This window comes from Mustelus asterias, chromosome 23, assembly GCF_964213995.1.
Source record: "Mustelus asterias chromosome 23, sMusAst1.hap1.1, whole genome shotgun sequence".
Taxonomy (NCBI): Eukaryota; Metazoa; Chordata; class Chondrichthyes; order Carcharhiniformes; family Triakidae; genus Mustelus; species Mustelus asterias.
This window is the reverse complement of record NC_135823.1, coordinates 44,087,383-44,112,069: the sequence shown is the minus strand read 5'-3', so window position 1 is coordinate 44,112,069 and position 24,687 is coordinate 44,087,383. Positions and strand designations below refer to the sequence as shown.

Below are 24,687 nucleotides of genomic sequence, written 5' to 3'. Positions count from 1 at the left end.
CTTGGCTATCAGTTTCTGCTCAGCGACTCTGTGCTGTCATGTGTCGTGAAGGGCGCATGGGAGAACGCTTACCCGGTGATCAGAGGCCGAATGCCCGTGACCGCTGAAGTGCTCCCCCACAGGAAGAGAACAGTCTTGCCTGGTGATTGTCGAGTGGTGTTCATTCATCCGTTGTCATAGTGTCTGCATGGTTTCCCCAATGTACCATGCCTCGGGACATACATGGTATGGTACATTGGGGAAACCATGCAGACGCTACGACAACGGATGAATGAATACCGCTCGACAATCACCAGGCAAGATGTTCTCTTCCTGTGGGGGAGCACTTCAGCGGTCACGGGCATTCAGCCTCTGATCTTCGGGTAAGCGTTCTCCAAGGCAGCCTTCACGACACATGACAGCGCAGAGTCGCTGAGCAGAAACTGATAGTCAAGTTCCGCACACATGAGGACGGCCAAAAACGGGATCTTGGGTTCATGTCACACTATCAGTAACCCCCACAGCTTGCCTCCTGGACTTGCAGAATCTCACTGGCTGTCCTGTCTGGAGACAATACACATCTCTTTAACTTGTGCTTAATGTTCCCTCCACTCACATTGTCTGTATCTTTAAGACCTGATTAGCTGTAAAGATTCGCATTCTAATCAGTATTCTGTAACTTGATTTTGTGTCTCTGTGCCCTGTTTGAGAGCAGGTTTCCACTCCATCTGACGAAGGAGCAGCGCTCCGAAAACTAATGGCATTTGCTACCAAATAAACCTGTTGGACTTTAACCTGGCGTTGTTAAAACTCTTACTAAACTTTTCCTATACATGGTATTTTTACTGTTTTTTTATCCATCCATGCCCCAGGCTAATTTGTAGTCTTTGTGCTGAACATGTCATGGTCGCGTGCCAAAAGGACTTTTGGCCCGAGTAATTCTAAAATGATTGAAAGATTGTATGATGTACAACAACTCTGTAGTTGATCTTTTATAAAATCTGAACATCAGTATAAAAGCTGAACTAATGAACATAAGAATAGGAGTAGGCCATTTAGCCACAAGCCTGCCTTGCCATTCACTGAGCTCATGGCTGATCTGCAGTCAGACTCTATACACCCCTCTTTGTCCCATATTCCTTCATATCTTTGGCTAACAGAAAACCTATTAAGCACAGATTTAAAATAAACAATTAGCCTTGCATCATTTGCCATTTGTGGAAGAGAGTTCCAAACTTCGATCATATTTTTAAAAAAGTTTTTAAAAAAAAGTTTATTTATTAGTCACAAGTAAGGCTTATATTAACACTGCAATGAAGTTACCGTGAAATTCCCCGAGTCACCACAGTCCGGCGGCTGTTCAGGTCAATGCACGTTTTTCAGAATGTGGGACGAAACCGGACCACTCGGAGGAAACCCACGCAGACATGGGGAGAATGTCCAAACTCCACACTGACAGTGACCCAAGGAAATCGAACCCGGGTCCCTGGTGCTGTGAGGTAGCAGTGCTAACCACTGTGCTACCGTGCCGTCCCCTTACCATTTGTATGTAGAAATACTTTCTAATCTCAATCTTAAAAAGTCATGTTCTAATTTTTAGACAATGCCACGAGACTCTTTATTTTATTATTTATTATTCGTGTCACAAGTAGGCTTACATTAACACTGCAGTGAAGTTACTGTGAAAATACCCTCGTCGCCACACTCCGACGCCTGTTCGGGACACTGAAGGAGAATTTAGCATGACCAATGCACCTAACCAGCATGTCTTTAGGACAGTGGGAGGAACCGGTGCACCCACAGGAAACCCACACAGACACGGGGAGAACGTGCAGACTCTGCACAGACAGTCACCCAAGCTGGGAATCGAACCCGGGTCCCTGGCGCTGTGAGGCAGCACTGCTAACCACTGTGCCGCCCTCAAAGCAGTGGAAAGACTTTCACTCCAACTACCTCAATATCTTGAAAACATCATCAAATCACTCCTAATTTTCCAAATTCCAGGGAATATTAGCAGTTTGTGTAATCTCTCCTTGTAATTTAATTGTTGGAATCCATGTATCATTCTGGTAAATCTATACTGCAAACCCTCAAAGGCCAATATGTCCTTCCTAAGGTCTGGTGCCCAGAACTACTCATTAGTCCATATGTGGTCCAACCAGAATAAAGGCACCAATCTGCCCGACAAGATTGTAGGACATAAGGATAATTTATTTAATTGGTTACAAAAGATTTAAAAAATCAACTTAAGTAGGTTCGTAATTTCTTATTGAGACAAAGACCACCCATTTGATCAGCATGTGGCAGTTCCAAGCATTCAAAAATGCAATTTATGTCATATGATTCGGTGCTGAGCATTTTTACTAACTTACCTATTCTGATCTCATTGCAAATACTCCGGTCCTCATCGTACTCCTCAAAGGGAACCTCTTCCCCTTTACTTATGATTGTGGGATACACTTTCTCCCTCCATAGATCTTTTTCGCAAGAATTAAGGAAATCACTAGGTCTCCGAGTAACATCCAGATCTCCGTCATCATCTAGCAGGATTTCAGCGGCCGCTGTCTCTTTTTTCTCCTCGTCTTTCTTTTCATTTGTCACAATATTGCTGCAACCAACCTGACCAGTTGAAACATTATCTACACCAACGAGTGCTCTGTTTCCTTCATTGCCCAGGTCCCCTCTATCATCGTTGTTGCAGACATTAATGTTCCGTAGGATTCTGAACTTTGACACAAAAACTGCAAAATTAATTGAAAGAGTCATTTATGGTAGCTTTAAATAGTTAACAGGCAACACCTCATCATCTCCAAAGTATGAATGTACATTTTTCCAACACCAACAATTACGTATTGGTTGCATCAATGTCACACTGATTACAAAAGTTGTTGGGAAAAAAAATGCTAATTAAATTGATAAAAAAGATTTTAATATTTTTTTCAGATGAGAATTGTGACAGAAACGTTTTTAGCTATTAGAATATTTGGATCATAATTTGCTCTATCTATTGCTGGCTGCAGTTTTTAGTAGTTACAGAATTTTTTTAACCAGCCTGGGATGAAAAGGAATTACTTCATTATACTTTAGAAGCTTGTCTTAACACCTTTATTTAAATATAACAACATTTTTGGTCAGATTGACACCTTAGCTATGTACAGACTCGGAATCCACAGAAAGAAGCCAATTAGTCCATTCCATTCTTTGAAAGTGTTGTCCAATTAGATCCACAGCCCTGTTCTTTTCTGTTTAAGTACAGTCTAATTCAGTTTTGAAAGTTACTGCCTCCACCACCCTTTCAGGCAATGCATACTAGATCATACCAACTCACTGAAGGAAAAATATTTGCACTTTCCCTTGTCTTTTTTTTAACCAATTGGCTTAATTTGATGTCCTTGGTTACCTAACTTACTCCTACTGATACAATTCTCGGTTACCTGACTTACTCCTACCGACACAATTCTCCACCTACCAGCTAATTCAGACAACTTAGAATAAGCCAATCAAAACACATCATTTGATTTCAAACATCTCAGTTTACTGGCATCCCAGCAGGGTAGTTTCAACTGACAAATGTGGCTGTGGTGAAGACCTTGGTCAAGCCTGTGAGAAGCACAGGACCAAATATTCTTTTGATGGACACCTCAATGGCCAGGAATTTGCAAGTGTGGGTTTGAATTTGGCTGTTGGGTGAGTTTAAAGCCGGAAAAGATAATGAACTCAATCTGGCTTTGACATGTAAGAAGTAAACCACATTATTTCAAAGATCAATGTCATGTTTAAAGTTAGTACAAGAAAAGGAACTTTTTTGGCTTGGCATGAAAGAGATTGTTTATATATATGAGTCACATAGTGCAGAAAAGCCATTCGGCCCATCAAACCTGCACTGACAATGTCTACCATTAAAGGCACACTAATCCCATTTACCTGCACTTGTCCCATTTCCTTATGATATTTCAAGTGCTCATCCAAATATTTTGTGAGGGTTGTAAGGTTTCCAGCCTTGACTACCTTCCCAGGCAGCGCATCCCAGATTCCCATTCCCTCTGAATGAAAACATGTTTTCCCAAATCCCCTCTGAATCTCATCCCCCTTACTCTAAAACTATGCCCCCTTGTGGTTGACCTCTCAACCAAGGGGAACAGCTGCTCCCTACTCACCCTGTCCATTCTCCTCATTATGTTATACACCTCAATCATGTCCCCCCCTTAGCCTTCTCTGCTGTAAAGAAAACAATCTAGCTAATGTGAATACACTGTTTATACCAAACACAGGTAAGTGTCTCTCCTGGTTTATAGCTTGAGTTGCCTAAGTGTGGGGGCCAGCAAATAGGTTTACTGAAATAAATAGTTTTCATTGATTGCTGATTCCAACTCCACACTAGCATAATCACTGACACTACACTGCCAAGTTGTCAGTGCCAGGAGGGAATTTCCAGGGTGGCACTGCCAAGGGCTGGGGCCTAAAGGGATGTGGCTTGAAGGAGGGCCTGAGAGGATGGGGCCCTCACAGTCTAAATGAATATTCATCCAACAACCAGGAGAAGATCGGATGGTGGAAGATGGCACCTGCAGTCTGTAAGGGGTATTAAGGTCACTTATGGAAGTGACCCAATGACATTGTAACCTGATGTACATCGAGCAGAAAATCAAAATTGTAACACAAATTCGGTTATATTTTTTCCAGTTAAAGCAATCGTCTCTTAACAAGAGACAGAGGAAAGAGGACAAAATTAACCTTGTTTTTTTAAAACCTGTCGCATTCGGATATCTTCCAATTGTTTCACCTGCCTCAATAACATGCCAGTAGTGAAAATAGTCAAAAGCGAGTGTAATGGAAAATATGATGTGACATTATTCTCATACGGTACCTGGTTGTCCGACTGCATTTAGTCTCACCATTAGGTGCCTAATGTTTGGTGTGTACATGTGGACATCAGAAAGCACTGTGTCACTCCTAAATGTAATGGAATCCATGCATTCCCTCTGTCTGATCCAGCATGGCAGAGCATCAAAATACTGCAAATACAGAAATAATAGTGCATATTTAATAATACATGCCCAAAGTACCATTTAACTTAATGACAAATAAAACACCATTCAGTCAATATTTTGAAGATAATTCTGCTAAAGCATTTTGTCCTAAAGTTACAATTAAGTTGAGATTAAATTTACAAAGCAACTGATGAGAAACATTTTGTATACTCTCAGCAACTTACACATTCAGAGGCATATCATAACATGGATGAAACCCAGCCCCAGGTTTAACTATTTTTCTTTATCCAATCCAGGAGCGGACTTCACTGGCATTTCATGCGAGGCTTTAATAATGTAGTCAGATAGTGCAAGCATTAACTGTTAATTTAATGAAATTAAAAACTACTTTTTAGTTAATGTTTCACTGAAAATATATTGACAAGTTCATTTGATTCCTGGGATGGCAGGACTGACATATGAGGAAGGATTAAGTCAGTTAGGATTGTATTCGCTGGAAGAATTGGGGAGGGGGTGTGTCTCATAGAAACCTATAAAACAGGACTAGACAAGGTAGATGCAAGGATGTCTCCAATGGTGAGGATGTCCAGAACCAGGGGTCACAGTTGGAGGATGCAGGGTAGACAGTTTAGGACAGAGATGAGGAGAGATTTCTGCACCCAGAGAGTGGGTGAACAAATCTCTCACTTTGGAATGAGAGAGATTCCAAAGTGAGAGATTTCACTTTGTGAAATTTGTGGAATTCACTATCACTGAAAGTAGTTCGGGCCAAAATATTGTTTTTTCAAGAAGCAGTTAGATATAGCACTTGGAGTGAAGGGGATCAAAGGTCGGGGGCGGGGTGGAAGGCAGGATCAGGCTACTGAGTTGGATGATCAGCCATGATCATAATGAATAGTGGAGTAGACGCAATCGGCCGAATGGCATCCTCCTGCTTCTGTTTTCTATGTTTCTGTTATTTTAAAGTAGTCATTTCATTATCACTCCTGCTTCCTTACAACATTTCCATGTTGCAAAACTGCTTCCCAAAGTGGTAACACCAAAAGAAACCCATGAAATCAACTGCACATAATATGAATAGTTTTTTTAATGCCCATTCGACACAAGTGAGGGGTAATGAATTAGGGAACCGTCAGCCCTTTGTCCCCAGCTGTTTGTTGTCAGACTCCTTTTAGTACACTTTCTTTGACTCGACTGAATAGTCTTGATCATGACAGCCTTTTTTTTGGCTGAACCTCTGGAGGCATCCTGAACAATGCCTGCATGCAGTTTTTTTGTAATTTTCCAGTAGTTGATACTTTCACCAGTCAGCAGAGCAAACACTTTGCCCCCTGTACAAGGTGGCTGTGAAAATTTTGAAGTGCATATGCTTAGATTTTCTGATCATTTTTGTGGTTTATAACAAAGTGAAAAGAGGATTGGGAATCCATGACGCAAGACACCTGGCCATTTAATATGCATTTCTAGTTGGAGAACTGGTGGGTCCAGTTAACTCCTGTTTGGTCTAAGTGAATACTTCATTTCAATTTAAGCTGTACTGATTACGTCATTAATCATCCATACAGTTTCCTAATGTTTGTGCGTGCAATATTGATCTACACCCTTCCCTTGGTATTAAACTTCTGTTCCAAGCTGTTGGATATTGACTGCACGGAGATCATTTTAGATTCTTTGCACATTATTCCACTTGTTCCTAACTATTTTTAAGTTAAGCATGTAGGGGTCATTTAGCTATTATTTTGGCACAATAATTTTCTCCCCTTAGTCATAACAATGTCGCAATGGGACTGAGAACCCGCATAGCTGTATGGGAGCTGAATAACGCAGGGAAATCAGACTACACTACAGGTGCTCTGAGTCCACCTGCTGGTGTATTCATACTTGCATCTTAGGTATTTATTTACAACTTGTCAAGACCAGTGCTTACATAGACTGTGATTCCAGGATTTGGTGAGTAGGATTGTCACCCTCTAAGACTGCCTTTGAGTCTCCAGGAATCCATCTCTAATGTAGTCAACACTGCCGCCAGCAACTAGGGGGGGAAAATCACAACCAGATTTTAACGTCAGGTGTTTTTCTGACAGGTTTTGACCATTTTGTGTTTAGTAGCTGCTAAAACATTGGCATTAGGGTGACCAGGGTGGTTTGACTGGGGAGTCTGATCGCTGGTGAAGCCTACCAGGACAATGTTTTAAGTTTATTAGTGTCACAAGTAGGCTTACATTAACATTGCAATGAAATTACTGTGAAAATCCGGTAGTCATCACATTCCGGCACCAGTTTGGGTACATTGAGGGAGAACTTTGGCATGGCCACGCACCTAATCAGCACAACTTTTGGACATCTTCTGGGTGCTCCGGTTTCTTCCAGAGCACCCGGAGGAGACACGGGGAGAACGTGCAGACTTTGCACAGACAGTGACCCAAGCTGGGAACCGAACCCCAGTCCTTGGTGCTGTGAGGCAGCACTGCTAACCACTGTCCAAGCAGAGCTGGCAATTCTGGCTGTGAATTAGTTGGTGCACCATACATAGGGAGACCATTTGTCGACAATAATGAGGCAGGCATATGTCCCAGGTCAGTTTAGCATCAGGTTTAAGCAGCACCTTGCTGGCACAGCTCGGATATATAGGTGGGGATCAAGTTCAGGCGCCATCAGTATGTGGGGCCTTGCCCAGTCTCCAGGAATAAGTGCTGAAGTGTGCAGTAACTCCATGTTGTGTTGGTTTGATTCCATTCACACAGCCAGCTCCCTCTGGATGTTGGTGCAGGAGGCAGTCAGGCTCTGGAGCCGAGACACCGCCACCACTTCATCCAAAACAACACTCTGTGTCGGAAACATTTCAAATCATACCAATCTCTGCACCATCAAAACCCACCTCGCCCCCCTCACCCGTTCTATAACTGAAGTCACACCGAAACCCACCCCCCATCTCCTCAGCGCTCCGTCAACCTAATCTTCCCTCCCAGCAACTGGACCCGCGCACTCTGGTTCCTACCGCTGCTCAACACAGACCACTGGTAAAACAGCCCTGAAAATCCCAAACAACTGGTAAAACAGCCCTGAAAATCCCAAACAACTGGTAAAACAGCCCCGAAAAGCCAAACAACTGATAAAACAGCCCTAAAAGTCCCAAACAACAGGTAAAACAGCCCTGAAAATCCCAAACAACTGATAAAACAGCCCTAAAAGTCCCAAACAACAGGTAAAACAGCCCAGAAAATCCCAAACAACTGGGAAAAAAGCTCCAAAAACTCAGACAACTGATAAAACAGCTCTGAAAATCCCAAACAACTGATAAAACAGTCCCAAAAATCCTAAACAACTGGCAAAAAGCCCAAAAAATCACAAACAACTGATAAAACAGCCCTAAAAGTCCCAAACAACTGTTAAAACAGCCCAGAAAAATCCCAAACAACTGGGAAAACAGCTCCAAAAACTCAAACAACTGCGAAAAAAGCTCCAAAAACTCAGACAACTGATAAAACAGCCCTGAAAGTCCCAAACAACTGATAAAACAGTACGGAAAATCCCAAACTGGCAAAACAGCCCTGAAAATCACAAAAAACTGATAAAACAGCCGTGAAATTCCCAAACAGCGGCAAAATAGTCCAGAAAATCCCAAACAACTGGCAAAACAGCTCCAAAAACTCAAACAACTGATAAAACAGCCCAGAAAAATCCCAAACAACTGGCAAAACAGCCCTGAAAATCCCAAACAACTGATAAAACAGCCCTGAAATTCCCAAACAACTGGCAAAAGAGCCCTGAAAATCCCAAACAACTGATAAAACAGTCCCACAATCCCAAACGACTGATAAAACAGACCTGAAAATCCCAAACAACTGGCAAAACAGCCCTGAAAATCCCAAACTACTGATAAAACAGCCCTGAAATTCCCAAACAACTGGCAAAAGAGCCCTGAAAATCCCAAACAACTGATAAAACAGCCCAGAAAATGCCAAAAAACTGATAAAACCGTCTGATGTGCGACAATCAAGCACGAGGTACAAGGCTTCAGCGATTGAAGGCTTTTATTGACAAACAATGGAACTATCTAAACACGAGTACACCATTCCAGACTGGAGGGGTCCCGCCTGAGCAGAGGGTCTTATACCTCTCCCCAGGAGGCGGGGCCCGACCGGGATGTGCCATAACAACATCCACCACAGGTATATTAATCCCACAGTGTAAACACCCTAACCCAACAACAACATAATAAGAACCCCACAGTGTCAACACCCTAACCCAACAGTAACATTGGAATAACCCCACAGTGGTAACCAACGATGGTTCACCACATTCACCCCTCCTTTGAAAACAAAGGCCGGTGGGGTGCGAAAACAGTTTACATATATACAAAAAAAATCTACAAGTCCAGACGGTCTGGAGGACCGCACCATCGCTGTGATCTCCTCAACACCGGTTGTGACACCGGAGCAGGTGCTTGCGGTGGCGTTCTCTCCAAAACAGCGTCCGGCTGTCCCCTCGAGGACTCCCGGGCCGGTTGACCCTGGTGAAGCGGTGGTGCAGGGGATCCTGGTACCTTCTGTGGTGGCGCCGATCTCCGAGTCTCAGGCAAGCTGTACATGGGAGTATAACTGTTATGCACTGGTCCCGGTGCTGACCGCGCCACGTCCGGGGAGGAAAGAAGTGATAGGGGATTCGTGACAGGGGGTATAGGAGCGACAGGAGTTGCTACGTCCCCTGCGGGTGCCAGGTCTCGAATCGAGACCGTGTCCTCTCGCCCGTCAGGATATGCCACATAGGCATACTGAGGGTTGGCGTGGAGGAGTTGGACCGGTTCGACCAAGGGGTCGGACTTGCGGGCCCTCACATGTCACCGCAGAAGGACGGGTCCTGGGTACGTCAACCAGGCTGGTAAGGAGATCCCCGAGGACGACTTCCGAGGGAATGAGAACATCCTCTCGTGGGGAGTAGCATTGGTTGCCGTACACAGGAGGGAGCGAATGGAATGAAGCGCATTTGGAAGGACCTCCTGCCAACGGGAGACTGGAAGGCCCCTGGACTTCAGCGCCAATAGGACAGCCTTCCAGACTGTAGCATTCTCTCTCTCCACCTGTCCGTTACCCCTAGGGTTGTAGCTCGTGGTTCTACTAGAGGCAATCCCGTATGAGAGCAGGAATTGCCTCAAGTCGTTACTCATGAACGACGAGCCCCTGTCGCTATGTATGTAGCAGGGGTACCCGAACAGGGTAAAAAGATCACTGAATGCCTTAATCACTGTGGCAGTCGACGTGTCCGCACAGGGAACAACAAACGGGAACCGGGAGTATTCATCTCTGATATTGAGAAAATACACATTCCGGTCCGTTGAGGGAAGGGGGCCCTTAAAATCCACACTCAGCCTCTCGAAGGGGCGAGTGGCCTTGACCAATTGTGCCCGGTCCGGTCGATAAAAGTGCGGTTTGCATTCCGCGCAAATCCGACAGCTTCTCGTTACAGACCTGACATCCTCCACCGAGTAGGGCAGGTTACGGGCTTTTATGAAGTGGTAGAGCCGAGTGACCCCAGGATGGCACAGGTCATTATGGAGGGCGTTCAAGCGGTCCTCCTGCATGATAGCGCATGTTCCGCGCGAGAGGGCATCCGAGGGCTCATTGAGTTTCCCTGGACGATACATAATATCGTAATTATAGGTGGAGAGCTCAATTCTCCACCGCAAGATCTTATCATTCTTGATCTTGCCCCTCTGCGTATTACTGAACATAAACGCCACGGATCGTTGATCCGTGATCAGGGTGAACCGCTTCCCCGCCAGGTAATGGCGCCAGTGTCTGATGGCCTCCACAATAGCCTGAGCCTCCTTCTCCACCGCTGAATGCCGAATTTCGGGACCTTGAAGGGTGCGGGAAAAAAACGCGACGGGCCTGCCTGCCTGGTTCAGTGTGGCGGCCAGGGCGAAATCCGATGCATCACTTTCCACCTGAAAAGGGATGGATTCATCCACCGCGTGCATCGTGGCTTTCGCAATGTCGCTTTTCAAAGCCTTGAAGGCCAATTGGGCCTCCGGCGTGAGTGGGAAAGTCGTGGACTTGATGAGCGGACGGGCTTTGTCCGCGTAGTTGGGGGCCCACTGCGCATAATAAGAAAAAAAGCCGAGGCATCTCCTCAGTGCTTTTGTGCTAGCGGGCAAGGGAAGTTCAGTAAGGGGGCGCATACGGTCTGGATCAGGGCCGATGACCCCGTTTTCCACCACGTATCCCAGGATAGCTAACCTGCGCGTACGGAATACACACTTCTCCCTGTTATAGGTCAGATTCAGGCGAGACGCAGTGCGCAGAAAGTTCTGGAGGTTTGTGTCATGGTCCTGCTGGTCATGGCCGCAGATGGTGACGTTATCCAGGTACGGGAAGGTAGCCCGCAACCCGTTCTGGTCCACCATTCGGTCCATAGCACGCTGGAAGACCGAGACCCCATTGGTGACACCAAATGGAACCCTAAGAAACTGATACAGACGACCATCCGCCTCAAAAGCCGTATATTGTCGGTCCTCTGGGCGGATGGGGAGTTGGTGGTAGGCGGACTTATGGTCTATGGTGGAGAACACCCGGTACTGCGCAATCTGATTGACCATATCAGATATGCGCGGGAGAGGATACGCATCCAGCTGCGTATAATGGTTAATGGTCTGACTGTAGTCGATGACCATCCGGGGTTTGTTCCCGCTTTTAACCACCACGACCTGCGCTCTCCACGGACTAGCACTGGGCTGTATGATCCCTTCTTTGAGGAGCCGCTGAACCTCAGATCTAATGAAGATCCGGTCTTCAGCGCTGTAACGCCTACTTTTAGTAGCGATGGGCTTGCAGCCTGGTACCAGATTCTTAAATAAAGAGGGTGTGGTGATCTTTAGTGTGGAAAGATTGCATGCGGGGCGCTTTGGACAATTTGGAGGCTGCGGCTGATTCCCTACTGCCAGCGAAGGGAGTGGCCCACCGTACTGTAGGATCACACTCTTCATGTGGACCATAAAGTTTAGTCCGAGGAGAATTGGCGCGCAAAGGTGCGGCAACACAAGGAGCCTGTATCGCTCGTAAATTGTGCCCTGCACCTCCAGGGTTACCACACAACGTCCTTGGATCGGTACAGACCGGGACCGTGATGCCATAGAAATTGTCTGTTTGGCAGGTAGAACCCGGAGTCCACACCTCTTTGCAGTGTCAGGGTGAATAAAACTCTCGGTGCTCCCACTGTCAAACAGACAATACGCAGTACGACCATTTACCTTGATGTTCATCATCGAACAGTCAAGCCTGTGATGCTTTGTCTGGTCCAGAGAGATCGACGCCACCGTTGGCCCTTGGACGTCACTGCAGGCAGCCGAGGTTGATACTGAGGACCCCTGCTGGTCGCTCCTGGTCGTCGTCGACCACGATGGCCGCCCCCATGAATCGCACGTGGGTGAGGGCGCCAAGCGTAGCAACTCCTGGTGGTCATCCTCCTCCTCCGCCAGCCACGATGGCGTCGTCCTGGATTCGCACGTGGTCGGACCTCGTGGATACTGCGACGCCGAAGGAGATTGTCTCCGCTCTGGAGGGTCACAGGCTGCACTGCCGTTCTTGGGCTTCGATCTGCAGACTTTCGCGTAGTGCCTCTTTTTACCGCACTGACTGCAGATCACCGTTTTAGCTGGACACTGTTGCTGTGGATGCTTGGCTCCTCCGCAAAAATAGCACCGCTGGCCGCCTGGAGCTGCCGCTGTCGTCGGGTCGATATGGGAGCGCGAGCCCGTGGGGCGAGGAGGGATTTGTGCTTGCTCCTGCCACGTTGTCTCCACGTGGTCTTCGGGGTACAGAGCCAAGCTTTTCGACGCTGCCTCCAGCATCTCAGCCATCTCCATCGCTTGGGTCAGGTTGAGGTTCCCTTTCTCCAATAGCTTAAGCCGGATGTACGAGGACCCTACCCCTGCTACGAACGCATCTCGGGCGAGGTCGTACATGTACTGCTCAGCCGACACAGCTTTGCAGTCGCAGCCCTTGGCAAGCTGCAAGAGCTCATTGGCGTAGTCCTCCATGGTTTCGCCCAACTGCCGACGTCGTGTAGCGAGGAGGTAACGAGCGTGAATCTCGTTGGGTGGTCTCGTGTATCGTTTTTTCAAGAGCTCGATGGTCCTCGGGTAAGTGGTGGCCGCACGAATCGCGAGATAGACCGTGTCGCTTACCCTCGCGTGGAGGACCTGGAGTCTGTCGTTGTCCGTAGTAACTGCTGCAGAGGCCGCCAGGTAGTCCTCGAAACACTTCAGCCAGTGGTCGAAGGTGTTAGAGGCACCGACCGCACGTGGGTCCAGCGTCAGACGCTCTGGTTTCAGCATTTGCTCCATACTCTCTTTACTGTCGAGAGTTTTGTGTTTGTCAATAAAATTGATGCGCGACAATCAAGCACGAGGTACAAGGCTTCAGCGATTGAAGGCTTTTATTGACAAACAATGGAACTATCTAAACACGAGTACACCATTCCAGACTGGAGGGGTCCCGCCTGAGCAGAGGGTCTTATACCTCTCCCCAGGAGGCGGGGCCCGACCGGGATGTGCCATAACAGCATCCACCACAGGTATATTAATCCCACAGTGTAACACCCTAACCCAACAACAACATTATAACAACCCCACAGTGTCAACACCCTAACCCAACAGTAACATTGGAATAACCCCACAGTGGTAACCAACGATGGTTCACCACACCGTCCCAAAAATCCCAAACAACTGGCAAAACAGCCCTGAAAATCCCAAACAACTGGCAAAATAGCCCTGAAAATCCCAAACAACAGATAAAACAGTCCAGAAAATCCCAAACAACAGGTAAAACAGCCCAAAAAATCCAGAACAACTGATAAAATAGCCCAGAAAATCCAAAACAACAGATAAAACAGCCCAGAGAATCCAAAACAATGGATAAAACAGCCCTGAAAAACCCAAGAAACTGGTAAAACAGTCCCGAAAAACCCAAGCAACTGGTAAAACAGCCCTGAAAATCCCAAACAACTGGTAAACAGTCCCGAAAAACCCAAGCAACTGGGAAAACTGCCCTGAAAATCCCAAACAACTGGTCAAACAGTCCTGAAAGTCCCAAACAACTGGTAAAATAGCCCTGAAAATCACAAACAACTGGTAAAACAGCATGGTAAAACCCAATCAACTGGCAAAACACCCCTCAAATACATTGATAAGGGTGATATCATTACATCAAAAGTACAGTTGGACATTCTCCACCTTACTGCTAAAGTAAATGGGAAGTATGACGGAACATTCCTTGTTCAAAAAAAAGTCCCCCCCCCCCCTCTTTTGGTAGTAGGAATTTATATTCAGCTTGTGTTTCAAAAGATGTCATTGATACTGGAATTTAACTCCAGGTTGTTTGGGATCATATCCGAGATTAAATTTCTCAGGCCTCTAGTTTTTCAGACCTCAGTTTCCTGGTAGCAAATCGGTCACACTCATCGGGTCTCCTGTGTCAAGCTGCTCCAATAGGGTTGCAAAATGGCATTCTTAGGACATTGACATGATCACAGTGCTTGTTTTGACCATATGACATCTGATTATGTTAGCAAATGCAACAGTATTTATCTTATTAAGCTTTGGTCACCATAATTGAGCATCTTTATTCATGGTTCCGTATCATCAGTTATAGCACTGGAAGTTCCGGAAGCAACTGTAGCCACTGTTGTGGTAAATATGATAACACACGCAGTAAGTTCCCACAAACAGCAATGTGACAATGACTAGATAATCTATTTATTCTAATGGCGATTAGTAAATATTGGTCAGGACACGTGGGGGAAACCTCTTCTGCTCTTCTTTGTAATACTGCCATGTGATATGAGGTGAATAAGCCGAGCTCCTTTAGATATTCTCACTATTAAATGGATGGGCCAGTAAAAGATTATTGGGACATTGACATGTTCATGGTAGTGAGCTAGAGATGGATATTGGATATACACAGAGACAGAGGCAGCAAAGTGCTGGATATACTGGTACCAAGTGTCATTCCCAGTAAAGGCACATCATATTATGAACTTACAGTAAATTTTAGAAATTGGACACAAACAAGCTGTCAAAACGGCTGCCACAAATATATGACTTTTGGCATTTGGACTATGGATAGTATCAAGTCTAAAGTAAAGTTCATTTATTAGTCACAAGTAGGCTGACATTAATACTGCAATGAAGTTACTATGAAATTCCCCCAGTCGCCACATTCCGGCACCTGTTCAGGTCAATGCATCTAACCAGCACGCCTTTCACACTGTGTGAGGAAACCAAGGCACCCAGAGGAAATCTACACAGACACAAGGAGAACGTGCAGACTCCACACAGACAGCAACCCAAGCTGGGAATCGAACCCGGATTCCTGGCGCTGTGAGGCAGCAGTGCTAACCACTGTGCCACCGTGACATCTCTGGCAAATACCGAATTAAATGTTGGCGAAGGCAAGGATGCATCATAGTTATCTGTGGAATTCAGACATCTCACTATTTAAGAATGGGCCAACACCTAAAGATTATGGAGCTTCCAGACTGATCGTCTCCATGTTTTATACTGGACAAAAGGGAACATTGACACTTAATGGCCAGTGTCAACTTCCCATTGTATCATAATGATCTTCCCCATCTAAACCAGACTGGCTTGGCTTCAGAAATGTTAACACAGTGGTCATGTGATCAAAATTAGTTTTAGGACCTAGAAGTTGATCAGAACCATCAGTCATCAACCAATCAGAGAACCAGACACTGAAATTAGCTTAAAACAATCAAGCAGCCAAAGTACTTAACCTGTTCCGGTTTCAAAGTTCACCGAAGAACCAACCTCCTAGATATTCAAAGAAACCTGTTACAAGACTCTTACTTCAACTTTAAATGATCAAATCCATTCAAGAAACCCACTTGGGAGACTGGAAATTATAAATCAGAAGAGACTGGATCAACTGCAGTGTATATCCAGTCTTTGTATGTGCATGTGTGAGACCGAGGCCCTGGTTTTTGCCATGATGGAGAATACCGCCCCAGTGGCAGGATTCCTGAAAATGGCTGAAATTTCTAAGTCCCGGCCCAGAACCTAGCATTTGCAATACTTATTGTGACTAAATCACTCTTTGTTCATGTGTATTGTTACGTCCCTACACAACAGAGTACATGACAAATGTTAATTTCCAATACATCGGTGACACGGTGGCACAGTGGTTAGCACTGCTGCCTCACAGCGCTAGGGACCCGGGTTAGATTACGGGCTAGGGTCTCTGTCTGTGTGGAGTCTGCACGTTCTCCCCGTGTCTGCGTGGGTTTCCTCTGGGTGCTCTGGGTTCCTCCCACAGTCCAAAAGACATGCTGGTTAGGTGCATTGGCCATGCTAAATTCTTCCTCAGTGTACCCGATCAAGCGTCGGAGGATGGCGACTAGGGGATTTTCACAGTAACTTCATTGCAGTGTTAATATAAGCCTACTTGTGACAATAATAAAATAAATAAAAAATAAAGATTGGCACAGATGACGCCAACTTCATTGTTTTGTTTTAGTTTTGTAGGGAACTACAATATGATAGGAAGATCAGAAACAACAACAACAATTTGTAATGATATAGCACCTTCAACAGAATAAAGCATCCCAAAGTACTTCACAGGGGTGTTAGAAAAAACAACAAATTTTGACATTTAAGGTGACATTAGGGTAGATGACCATAGATTTGGCCAAAGAGGTATATGTTAAAGGAGGATCATACAGCGAGGCAATATGGGTAGAGCTCAGGAATAGGAAAGGTGTAATCACAATGTTGGGGATTTACTATAGGCCACCCAACTGCCAGTGGGAGATTGAGGAACAGATATGTAGGCAGATTTTGGCAAGGTGTAAAAGTAACAGGGTTGTTGTGGGAGATTTTAATTTCCCCTATATTGACTGGAACTCACTTAGTGCCAGGAGTGTGGATGGGGCAGCGTTTGTAAGGAGCATCCAGGAGGGCTTCCTGAAACAGTATGTAGATAGTCCAACTAGGGAAGGGGCCATACTGGACCTGGTATTGGGGAATGAGCCCGGCCAGGTGGTCGATGTTTCAGTAGGGGAGCAGTTCGGGAACAGTGACCACAATTTAGTAAGCTTTAAGGTACTGACGGATAAAGATAAGTGTAGTCCTCAAGTTAAGGTGCTAAATTGAGGGAAGGCTAATTATAACAATATTAGGCAGGAACTGAAGAATGTAGATTGGGGGCAGATGTTTGAGGGCAAATCAACATCTGGCATGTGGGAGGCTTTCAAGTGTAAGTTGATAGGGATTCAGGACCGGCACATTCCTGTAAGGATGAAGGATAAGTATGGCAAGTTTTGGGAACCTTGGATAATGAGAGATATTGCGAGACTACTCGAAGAGGAAAAGGAAGCATTTGTCAAAGCTAGGAGGCTGGGAACACATGAAGCAAGTGTGGAATACAAGGAAAGTAGAAAGAAACTTAAGCAAGTAGTAAGAAGGGCTAAAAGGGGTCATGAAAAAGCATTGGCCAGCAGGATTAAGGAGAATCCCAAGGCTTTTTATACATATATAAAGAGCAAGAGGGTAGCCAGGGAGAGGGTTGGCCCACTCACAGACAAGGGAGGGAATCTATGCATGGAGCTAGAGGAAATGGGCGAGGTATTAAATGAGTACTTTGCTTCAGTATTCACCAAAGAGAAGGACTTGGTGGATGATGAGTCTGGGAAAGGATGTGCAGATAGTTTGAGTCATGTTGAGATCAAAAAGGAGGAGGTATTGGCATCTTGAGAAACATTAAGGTAGACAAGTCCCCAGGGCCTGATGGGATATACCCCAGAATATTGAGGAGGAAATTGCTGGGGTCTTGAGAGAAATCTTCGTATCTTCGCTGGCTACAGGGGAGGTCCCAGAGGATTGGAGAATAGCCAATGTTGTTCCTTTGTTTAAGAAGGGTAGCAAGAATAATCCAGGTAATTACAGGCCGGTGAGCCTTACGTCAATGGTAGGAAAATTATTGGAGAGGATTCTTCGAGATAGGATTTATTCCTACTTGGAAATAAGTGGACATATTAGTGAGAGGCAACATGGTTTTGTGAAGGGGAAGTCGTGTCTCACGAACTTGATCAAGGTTTTCGAGAAAGTGACGAAGATGATTGATGAGGGTAGGCAGTGGATGTTGTCTACATGGATTTCAGTAAGGCCTTTGATAAGGCCTCTCATGGGATCAGAGGTGAGCTGGCAAGGTGGATACAAAATTGGCTCGGTCAAAGAAGACAGAGGGTAGCAGTGGAAAGATGCGTTTCTGAATGGAGGGCTGTGACAAGTGGTGTTCCTCAGGGATCCGTGCTGGGACCTTTGCTGTTTATAATATATATAAATGATTTGGAAGAAAATGTAACTGGATTGATTAGTAAGTTTGCGGATGACACAAAGGTTGGTGGATTTGTGGATAGCGATGAGGACCATCAGAGGATCCAGCAGGATATAGATCAGTTGGAGACTTGGGCGGAGAGATGGCAGATGGAGTTTAATCTCTGGACAAATGTGAGGTAATGCATTTTGGAAGGTCTAATACAGATTGGAAATATACAGTAAATGGCAGAAGCCTTAAGAGTATTGATAGGTAAAGGAATCTGGGTGTACAGGTAAACAGGTCACTGAAAGTGGCAATGCAGGTGGAGAAGGTAGTCAAGAAGACATATGGCATGCTTGCCTTCATCGGCCGGGGTATTGAGTTTAAAAATTGGCAAGTCATGTTGCAGCTTTATAGAACCATAGTTAGGCCGCACTTGGAATATAGTGTTCAATTCTGGTTGTCACACTACCAGAAGGATGTGGAGGCTTTGGAGAGGGTACAGAAAATATTTACCAGGATGTTGCCTGGTATGGAGGGCATTAGCTATGAGGAGAGGTTTGTTCTTGGTTTGTTCTCACTGGAGCGACGGAGGTTGAGGGGAGACCTGATAGAAGTCTACAAGATTATGAGAGGCATGGACAGAGTGGATAGTCAGAAGCTTTTTCCCAGGGTGGAAGAGTCAATTACTAGGGGGCATAGGTTTAAGGTGCGAGGGGCAAGGTTTAAAGGAGATGTACGAGGCAGATTTTTTACACAGAGAGTAGTGGGTGCCTGGAACTCGTTGCTGGGGGAGGTAGTGGAAGTGGATACGGTAGTGACTTTTAAGGGTTGTCTTGACAAGTACATGAATAGGATGGGAATGGAGAGCTATGGTCCCCGGAAGGGTAGGGGGTTTTAGTTAAGTTGGGCAGCATGGTCGATGCAGGCTTGGAGGGCCGAAGGGCCTGTTCTTGTGCTATAATTTTCTTTGTTCTTTGTTCTTTTGAGGAAAGAGAGATAGAGAGACGGAGAGGATTAGGGCGGGAATTCCAGAGTTTAGGGCCTTTGCCAGCTGAAGGTACAGCCAATGGTGGAGAGCTCAGGGTTCCTCCTTTTAAGGAGAGGAGAGATGATGGTAGGCTTGAAGGAGAGAGATACCGTAACTGAAGAAGGAGAATCATTATCAGTGATAGTTAAACACGACTAAATTCAGGGGATTGAAATAAATGCAGCATGTTTAGAATAGGCAGAGAAGGCAGAAAGGAAATGGCATTGCCATTTGTGTCAGAGACACATGGGATGTAAAATAAATTGCTCATGTTGGAGGCAGATAGATATAAAATGAATTACTTTAGCTAGGCATCTCAAATGATAAGAAATCCATATGACATTTGGGGTCTGCCACAGCAATACAATTTGCTTTATGAAGAGGTAATAAGAGAATGTGAGAATAAGAAGATTTCTTTCATTGAGAGGCATCAATCAGCCTAAACTAAATGTGGAACATCCAAAAAGTTTAGAGTCAGAGTTGGTAGATGATGTGCATGACAGTATCTTGTTCCAATGCAACAAGGAAGTCATGAGAGACATTGCTCATCTGGACCTGGAATTCCAAAATGACCCAGTAAATGCATTATTGAAGACAGGGCACCTTTTTAAAAAGTTTGATCTTCAGATCCTTGACGGTATTAACAAGACTGGCAGGTATTTTAGGTTGCATAGGCTTGGGCTGTTTTCGTTGGAGCAGCGAAGACTGAGGGGCGACCTGATCAAGGTGTATAAGATTATGAGAGACATGGACAGAGTGGATAGGGAGCAGCTGTTTCCCTTAGTTGAAGGGTCAGTCACAAGGGGACATAGGCTCAAGGTGAGGGGGCAGGAGGTTTGGGGGATGTGAGGAAAAACATTTTTACCCAGAGGGTGGTGACGGTCTGGAATGCGCTGCCTGGGAGGATGGCGGTGGCGGGTTGCCTCACATCCTTTAAGAAGTATGTGGATGAGCACTTGCCACATCATAACATTCAAGGCTGTGAGCCAAGTGCTGGCAGATGAGATTAGTTCAGGTGTTTCCAATGTGTTGGTGCAGACTTGATGGGCTGAAGGGCTTCTTCTGCACTATATGATTCTATTTTCCATTCCTACTCACCCTGATTTGATGAAACTGGGTGGCTTGCTAGCAATGTCCTCATTCATTTATTTTGGGTGGTGTATGAGTGATTTGTTTAAATGTGCGGGCCTGAATATTGTTTTGCAGGGCTGTGCATGTGTCATAACTGAAAGAGGTCAACTTGTGCATGGCCTGTGTGTGAAAGTTTGGGTTCCTTGTTAGGCCGCCTCAGAGGGCAGTTGAGCATAAAACATATTAATATGGGATTGAACTCACATACGGTGTGAGACAGGCTCAGAACTGCAGGTTTTCTTCCCTGAACATAATCAGTGAACCAGTTATGATAAATCCAATAACTGCCAATAGACTCAATTTTTAATAACACCAGCTTTTTAGTTTGAGATTTTAAAATTTCAACTACTGGTTTGGAATACGAATGATCAGGAGTAGGCCTTCAGCCTGTCAAGCCTGCTCCACCGTTTGATAAGATCATACTTTTTTTATTCATTCGTGGGACATGGGTGTCACTGTCTGGCCAGCATTTATCAGCCATCCCTCGTTGCCCTTCAATCGAGAGGCTTGTTAAGTCATTTTAGAGAGCAGTTGAGAGTCAACCACATTGCTGTGCCTCTGGAGTCACATGTAGGCCAGACCAGGTAAGGACCAGGTAAGGACGGCAGATTTCCTTTCCTAAAAGACATTAGTGAACCAGATGGGTTTTTCCAACAATCAACAATGGTTTCATGGTCACCAGTAGATTCTTAATTCCAGGTATTTTTTATCGATTTCAAATTCCACCGACTGCCGTGGCGGGATTCCAACCCGGGTCCCCAGAACATTAGCTGAGTTTCTGGATTAATAGTCGAGCGATAATGTCACTCGGCCATCGCACCCCCCTGATCTGGCCTCACCTCTCTTTACTTTGCTATCTACCCTTTGAGTCCCTTGTCAATCAAGGATCCATCCTAACTTGGCCTTAAAAATATTCAGCGACCTGACCTCCATCGCTGTCTGCAGAAGAGAATCCCATAAACTAACAATCTTCTGAGGGGAAACAAAACCTTCTAATCTCCATCTGAAATTGGAGACCCCTCATTTTTAAACCCTGCCTTCTCGTCTCTCCCATAAGAGGAAACATCCTCTCAGCACCTCATTCTCAGTTTGTTACTGTAATGAAAGTTGTTATTGCCACTAGAGTTTCTATTATTCAGAGCAGCATTCTTCATCCTCTTCTCCTAATAGAAAAAAAAACCTACTAACTTTGGATTCATCATTGAATGTAACAATGACACAAAAAAAAGTTGATTACTTGGTTACAATAGCAGTTCCATGTCATGCTGTAGACCACTCAGGCATATTATGCTGAATTAAAACTGCATTATAAAAAATAAGGTTCTGCTTGTTTGCAAGTAAGCGCGGCAGACTGAATCAAATAAATAATGCTGTTTTGTACATAACACTTCACAAGTCACTAATAGAATGTCAAACTGACATAGAAACTATACACAGGTGAGCTCAATATAAAGCTGAAGCTTACAGCCTGATACTTTTCAGCCTCACTCTATTATATTCTTTTAGCACCCCCATGACCTGCTGAGAGCGGCAGAATCTTTCCAATTATTATTAACCTCTGTGGGAAAATGCATGCGTGTGAACATTTCTGTGAGGATAGGATTATGCTTGGCCTTGAAGCTTCTCCTGATGTTTGAATAGTGTATACGGATGTCGAAACTCTTCACATGCAAAAATGAAGATTGCTGGGGTCTGTGGAGCTCATCCGGTGGTACTCACTATTCTCTTAAAAGCAGGGATGAAAATTGGGATAAACTGCTCAACAGTGCTCTGCAATATTCGGCATGGTGGCACAGTGGTTAGCACTGCTACCTCAAAGTGCCAGGGGCCTGGGTTCAATTCCCAGCTTGGGTCACTGTCTGTGTGGAGTTTGCACGTTCTCCCCGTATCTGCGTGGGTTTCCTCTGGATGTTCCAGTTTCCTCCAAAGATGTGCGAGTTAGGTGGATTGGCCATGCTAAATTGCCCCTTAGTGTCAGGGGGATTAGCTAGGGTAAATGCATGGGGTTATGGGAGATAGGGCCTGGGTGGGATTGTGGTTGGCGTAGACTCGATGGGCCGAATAGCCTCCTTCTGCACTGTAGGATTCTGTGATTCTATAATATAAGCTTCAGTTGATCAACTACATGCTTCTTTTCCAGCCAAAGGTTTTGTAAAAATTGGGGACTGCAAGAATTTTAGTGGGAGTCAGGGTTTTGTATCAAAAATTGAGAAGTTGGGCTGCTTTCTAAGAGTGAGGTGCCGAACTATTGATTCTAAGCAGTGTTTTTTTTTGGGGGGGTGGGAATAGCGAGTGAAGGCTTTCATATCCATATCCCCTGACCAAAACCCCAACTGTTGCTAAAATCCTATTTAAACAGACACAATGCTGCTCTCTTTTTCTGCACACTGCAAATTTGAGATAATGATGACACACCAGCATTATACCTCGGTGTCATCATTTATTTATCAGCCATCTTCAACCAATTGTTCCAACTTTAGCAAGGTAGGTAAAGTTCAATAAATGAGACATTGAACAAATGACTTTCCAATAGTTCAGTGAACAATGTCCATCTAAATTATCATTAGAATGTCTGTAAGTTAAATAATTGAAATGTCTTATAGACAGACGTGTCCAGTACGTTGTACTGTGTACAGATGGACATTGTTCACTGAACTATTGGAAAGTCATTTGTTCAATGTCTCATTTATTGAACTTGACCTAACTTGTTAAAGTTGGAACAATTGGTTGAAGATGGCTGATAAATAAATGATGTACATCGTCACTAATAGAAGTCACAATGTACTGTACAAAATGTGATATATGTTCAGATCAATTTAAAGTACGATTCCATGGAATAGCTTCAGATTCAAACATGTGCAGGTAAGTTGGGCACTTGTAATTTACATTATTCTGAGGGGGGGAGGGGTGTGGGGGGTGCGGTCATTGCTACTGTAGTGAATAACCAAGATAATTGGTACCGGGCGGCACGGTAGCACAATGGTTAGCACTGCTGCTTCACAGCTCCAGGGACCTGGGTTCGATTCCCGACTTGGGTCACTGTCTGTGTGGAGATTGCACAATCTCCTCGTGTCTGCGTGGGTTTCCTCCGGGTGCTCCGGTTTCCTCCCACAGCCCAAAGGTGTGCGGGTTAGGTTGATTGGCCATGCTAAAAATTGCCCCTTAGAGTCCTGAGATGCGTGGGTTAGAGGGATTAGTGGGTAAAATATGTAGGGATATGGGGGTAGGGCCTGGGTGGGATTGTGGTCGGTGCAGACTCGATGGGCCAAATGGCCTCTTTCTGCACTGTAGGGTTTCTGTGATTCTATGATAATGCTATGCAGCAGACAGACACAAGAAGAACTAGAAATCCTTTTCCTTACCAAATTAAAGAACGTTTCAGCAAATTGAAATGATCAAGAGCTTACACCATCTGAGTTTAGTTGTTTCGAAGTCAACTGAAATAAACCCACCAACCTTTTGGGCGCCTTAGTTCTGGGAACTGATATTCCCAGTCAGCAAGCAATGCACAGGGGCACTCAATCATTCCTCATTGGTGTATTGTTAGCCAATAGCATTGACAATCAAACACTAGCTCATTGCCAAATAAGTAAGGATAGAGATGCTAATTGGACAGATCTATTTGAGTCTCAGGGAATGTGCAGACTGCAGCAGTGGTGCAAGCTTTAAAAACAAAGGCGTCCTAACAGATGAAGTTAGAGAGAGGTGCAGACTTGTAAATGAATCACAGTTTATTACAGAGCTGGCTAACAGAATAGCGGGGATTTTTTAAAAAAGTATCAGTCATTGCATAACATCGCATTGTGTGCTTAGTCCGCAGAATTGTTTAAAATGTCTGGGCTTATCACAGAGTAAGCATTCAGCTCCCCCTGCTGGAGGCTCTTTGCAGCGATGTTGGCCAGAATCTGACCACTGTTCATGCCGGTGGGATTTTCCCATCCCACCACAGTGAACGGAGGTTTGGCTGGCCACCAAATTCTCTGACCTCGCTGCAGTAGCAATTGGCGTGAACGGCAGGTAAGATAGCGCCCTTTGTCTTTTGGAACATGGGTGGAAGGGTTCTCCTTGCCCGTAATGGAAAACAAGGAGATGGCAGGTGAATTGAATTTCATCAGTTTTCACTATATTCCAGAAGGTCTTAAAGGAAGTGTCCAGTGAGATTGTTGATACATTGGCTTTAATTTTCCAAAACTCATTAGATTTGGGAAAGGTCCCATTAGATTGG

At 45.0% G+C, this 24,687-nt stretch overlaps 1 protein-coding gene across 5 annotated transcripts in view; it reads right to left on the bottom strand.

Moving 5' to 3' along the window:
* The window catches only part of mettl22 (methyltransferase 22, Kin17 lysine), a 62,757-nt gene extending 38,819 nt beyond the window's left edge, over positions 1-23,938 (bottom strand). Inside the window, exons 1-4 of one of the 5 annotated variants that reach the window (XM_078240393.1) lie at positions 7,863-7,924; positions 6,898-7,002; positions 4,847-4,994; positions 2,352-2,720 (exon numbers count right to left, since the gene is read on the bottom strand). In XM_078240393.1, coding sequence (XP_078096519.1) covers positions 2,352-2,720; positions 4,847-4,952 — 475 coding nt within the window. In that variant the 5' untranslated portion in view covers positions 4,953-4,994; positions 6,898-7,002; positions 7,863-7,924. Of the gene's footprint in view, positions 1-2,351; positions 2,721-4,846; positions 4,995-6,897; positions 7,003-7,575; positions 7,668-7,848; positions 7,925-23,918 lie in introns of those variants that run through there. The other 4 variants (XM_078240391.1, XM_078240389.1, XM_078240390.1 and 1 more) reach the window with 4 other exon arrangements.
* Between the last annotated feature and the right edge of the window lie 749 nt (positions 23,939-24,687).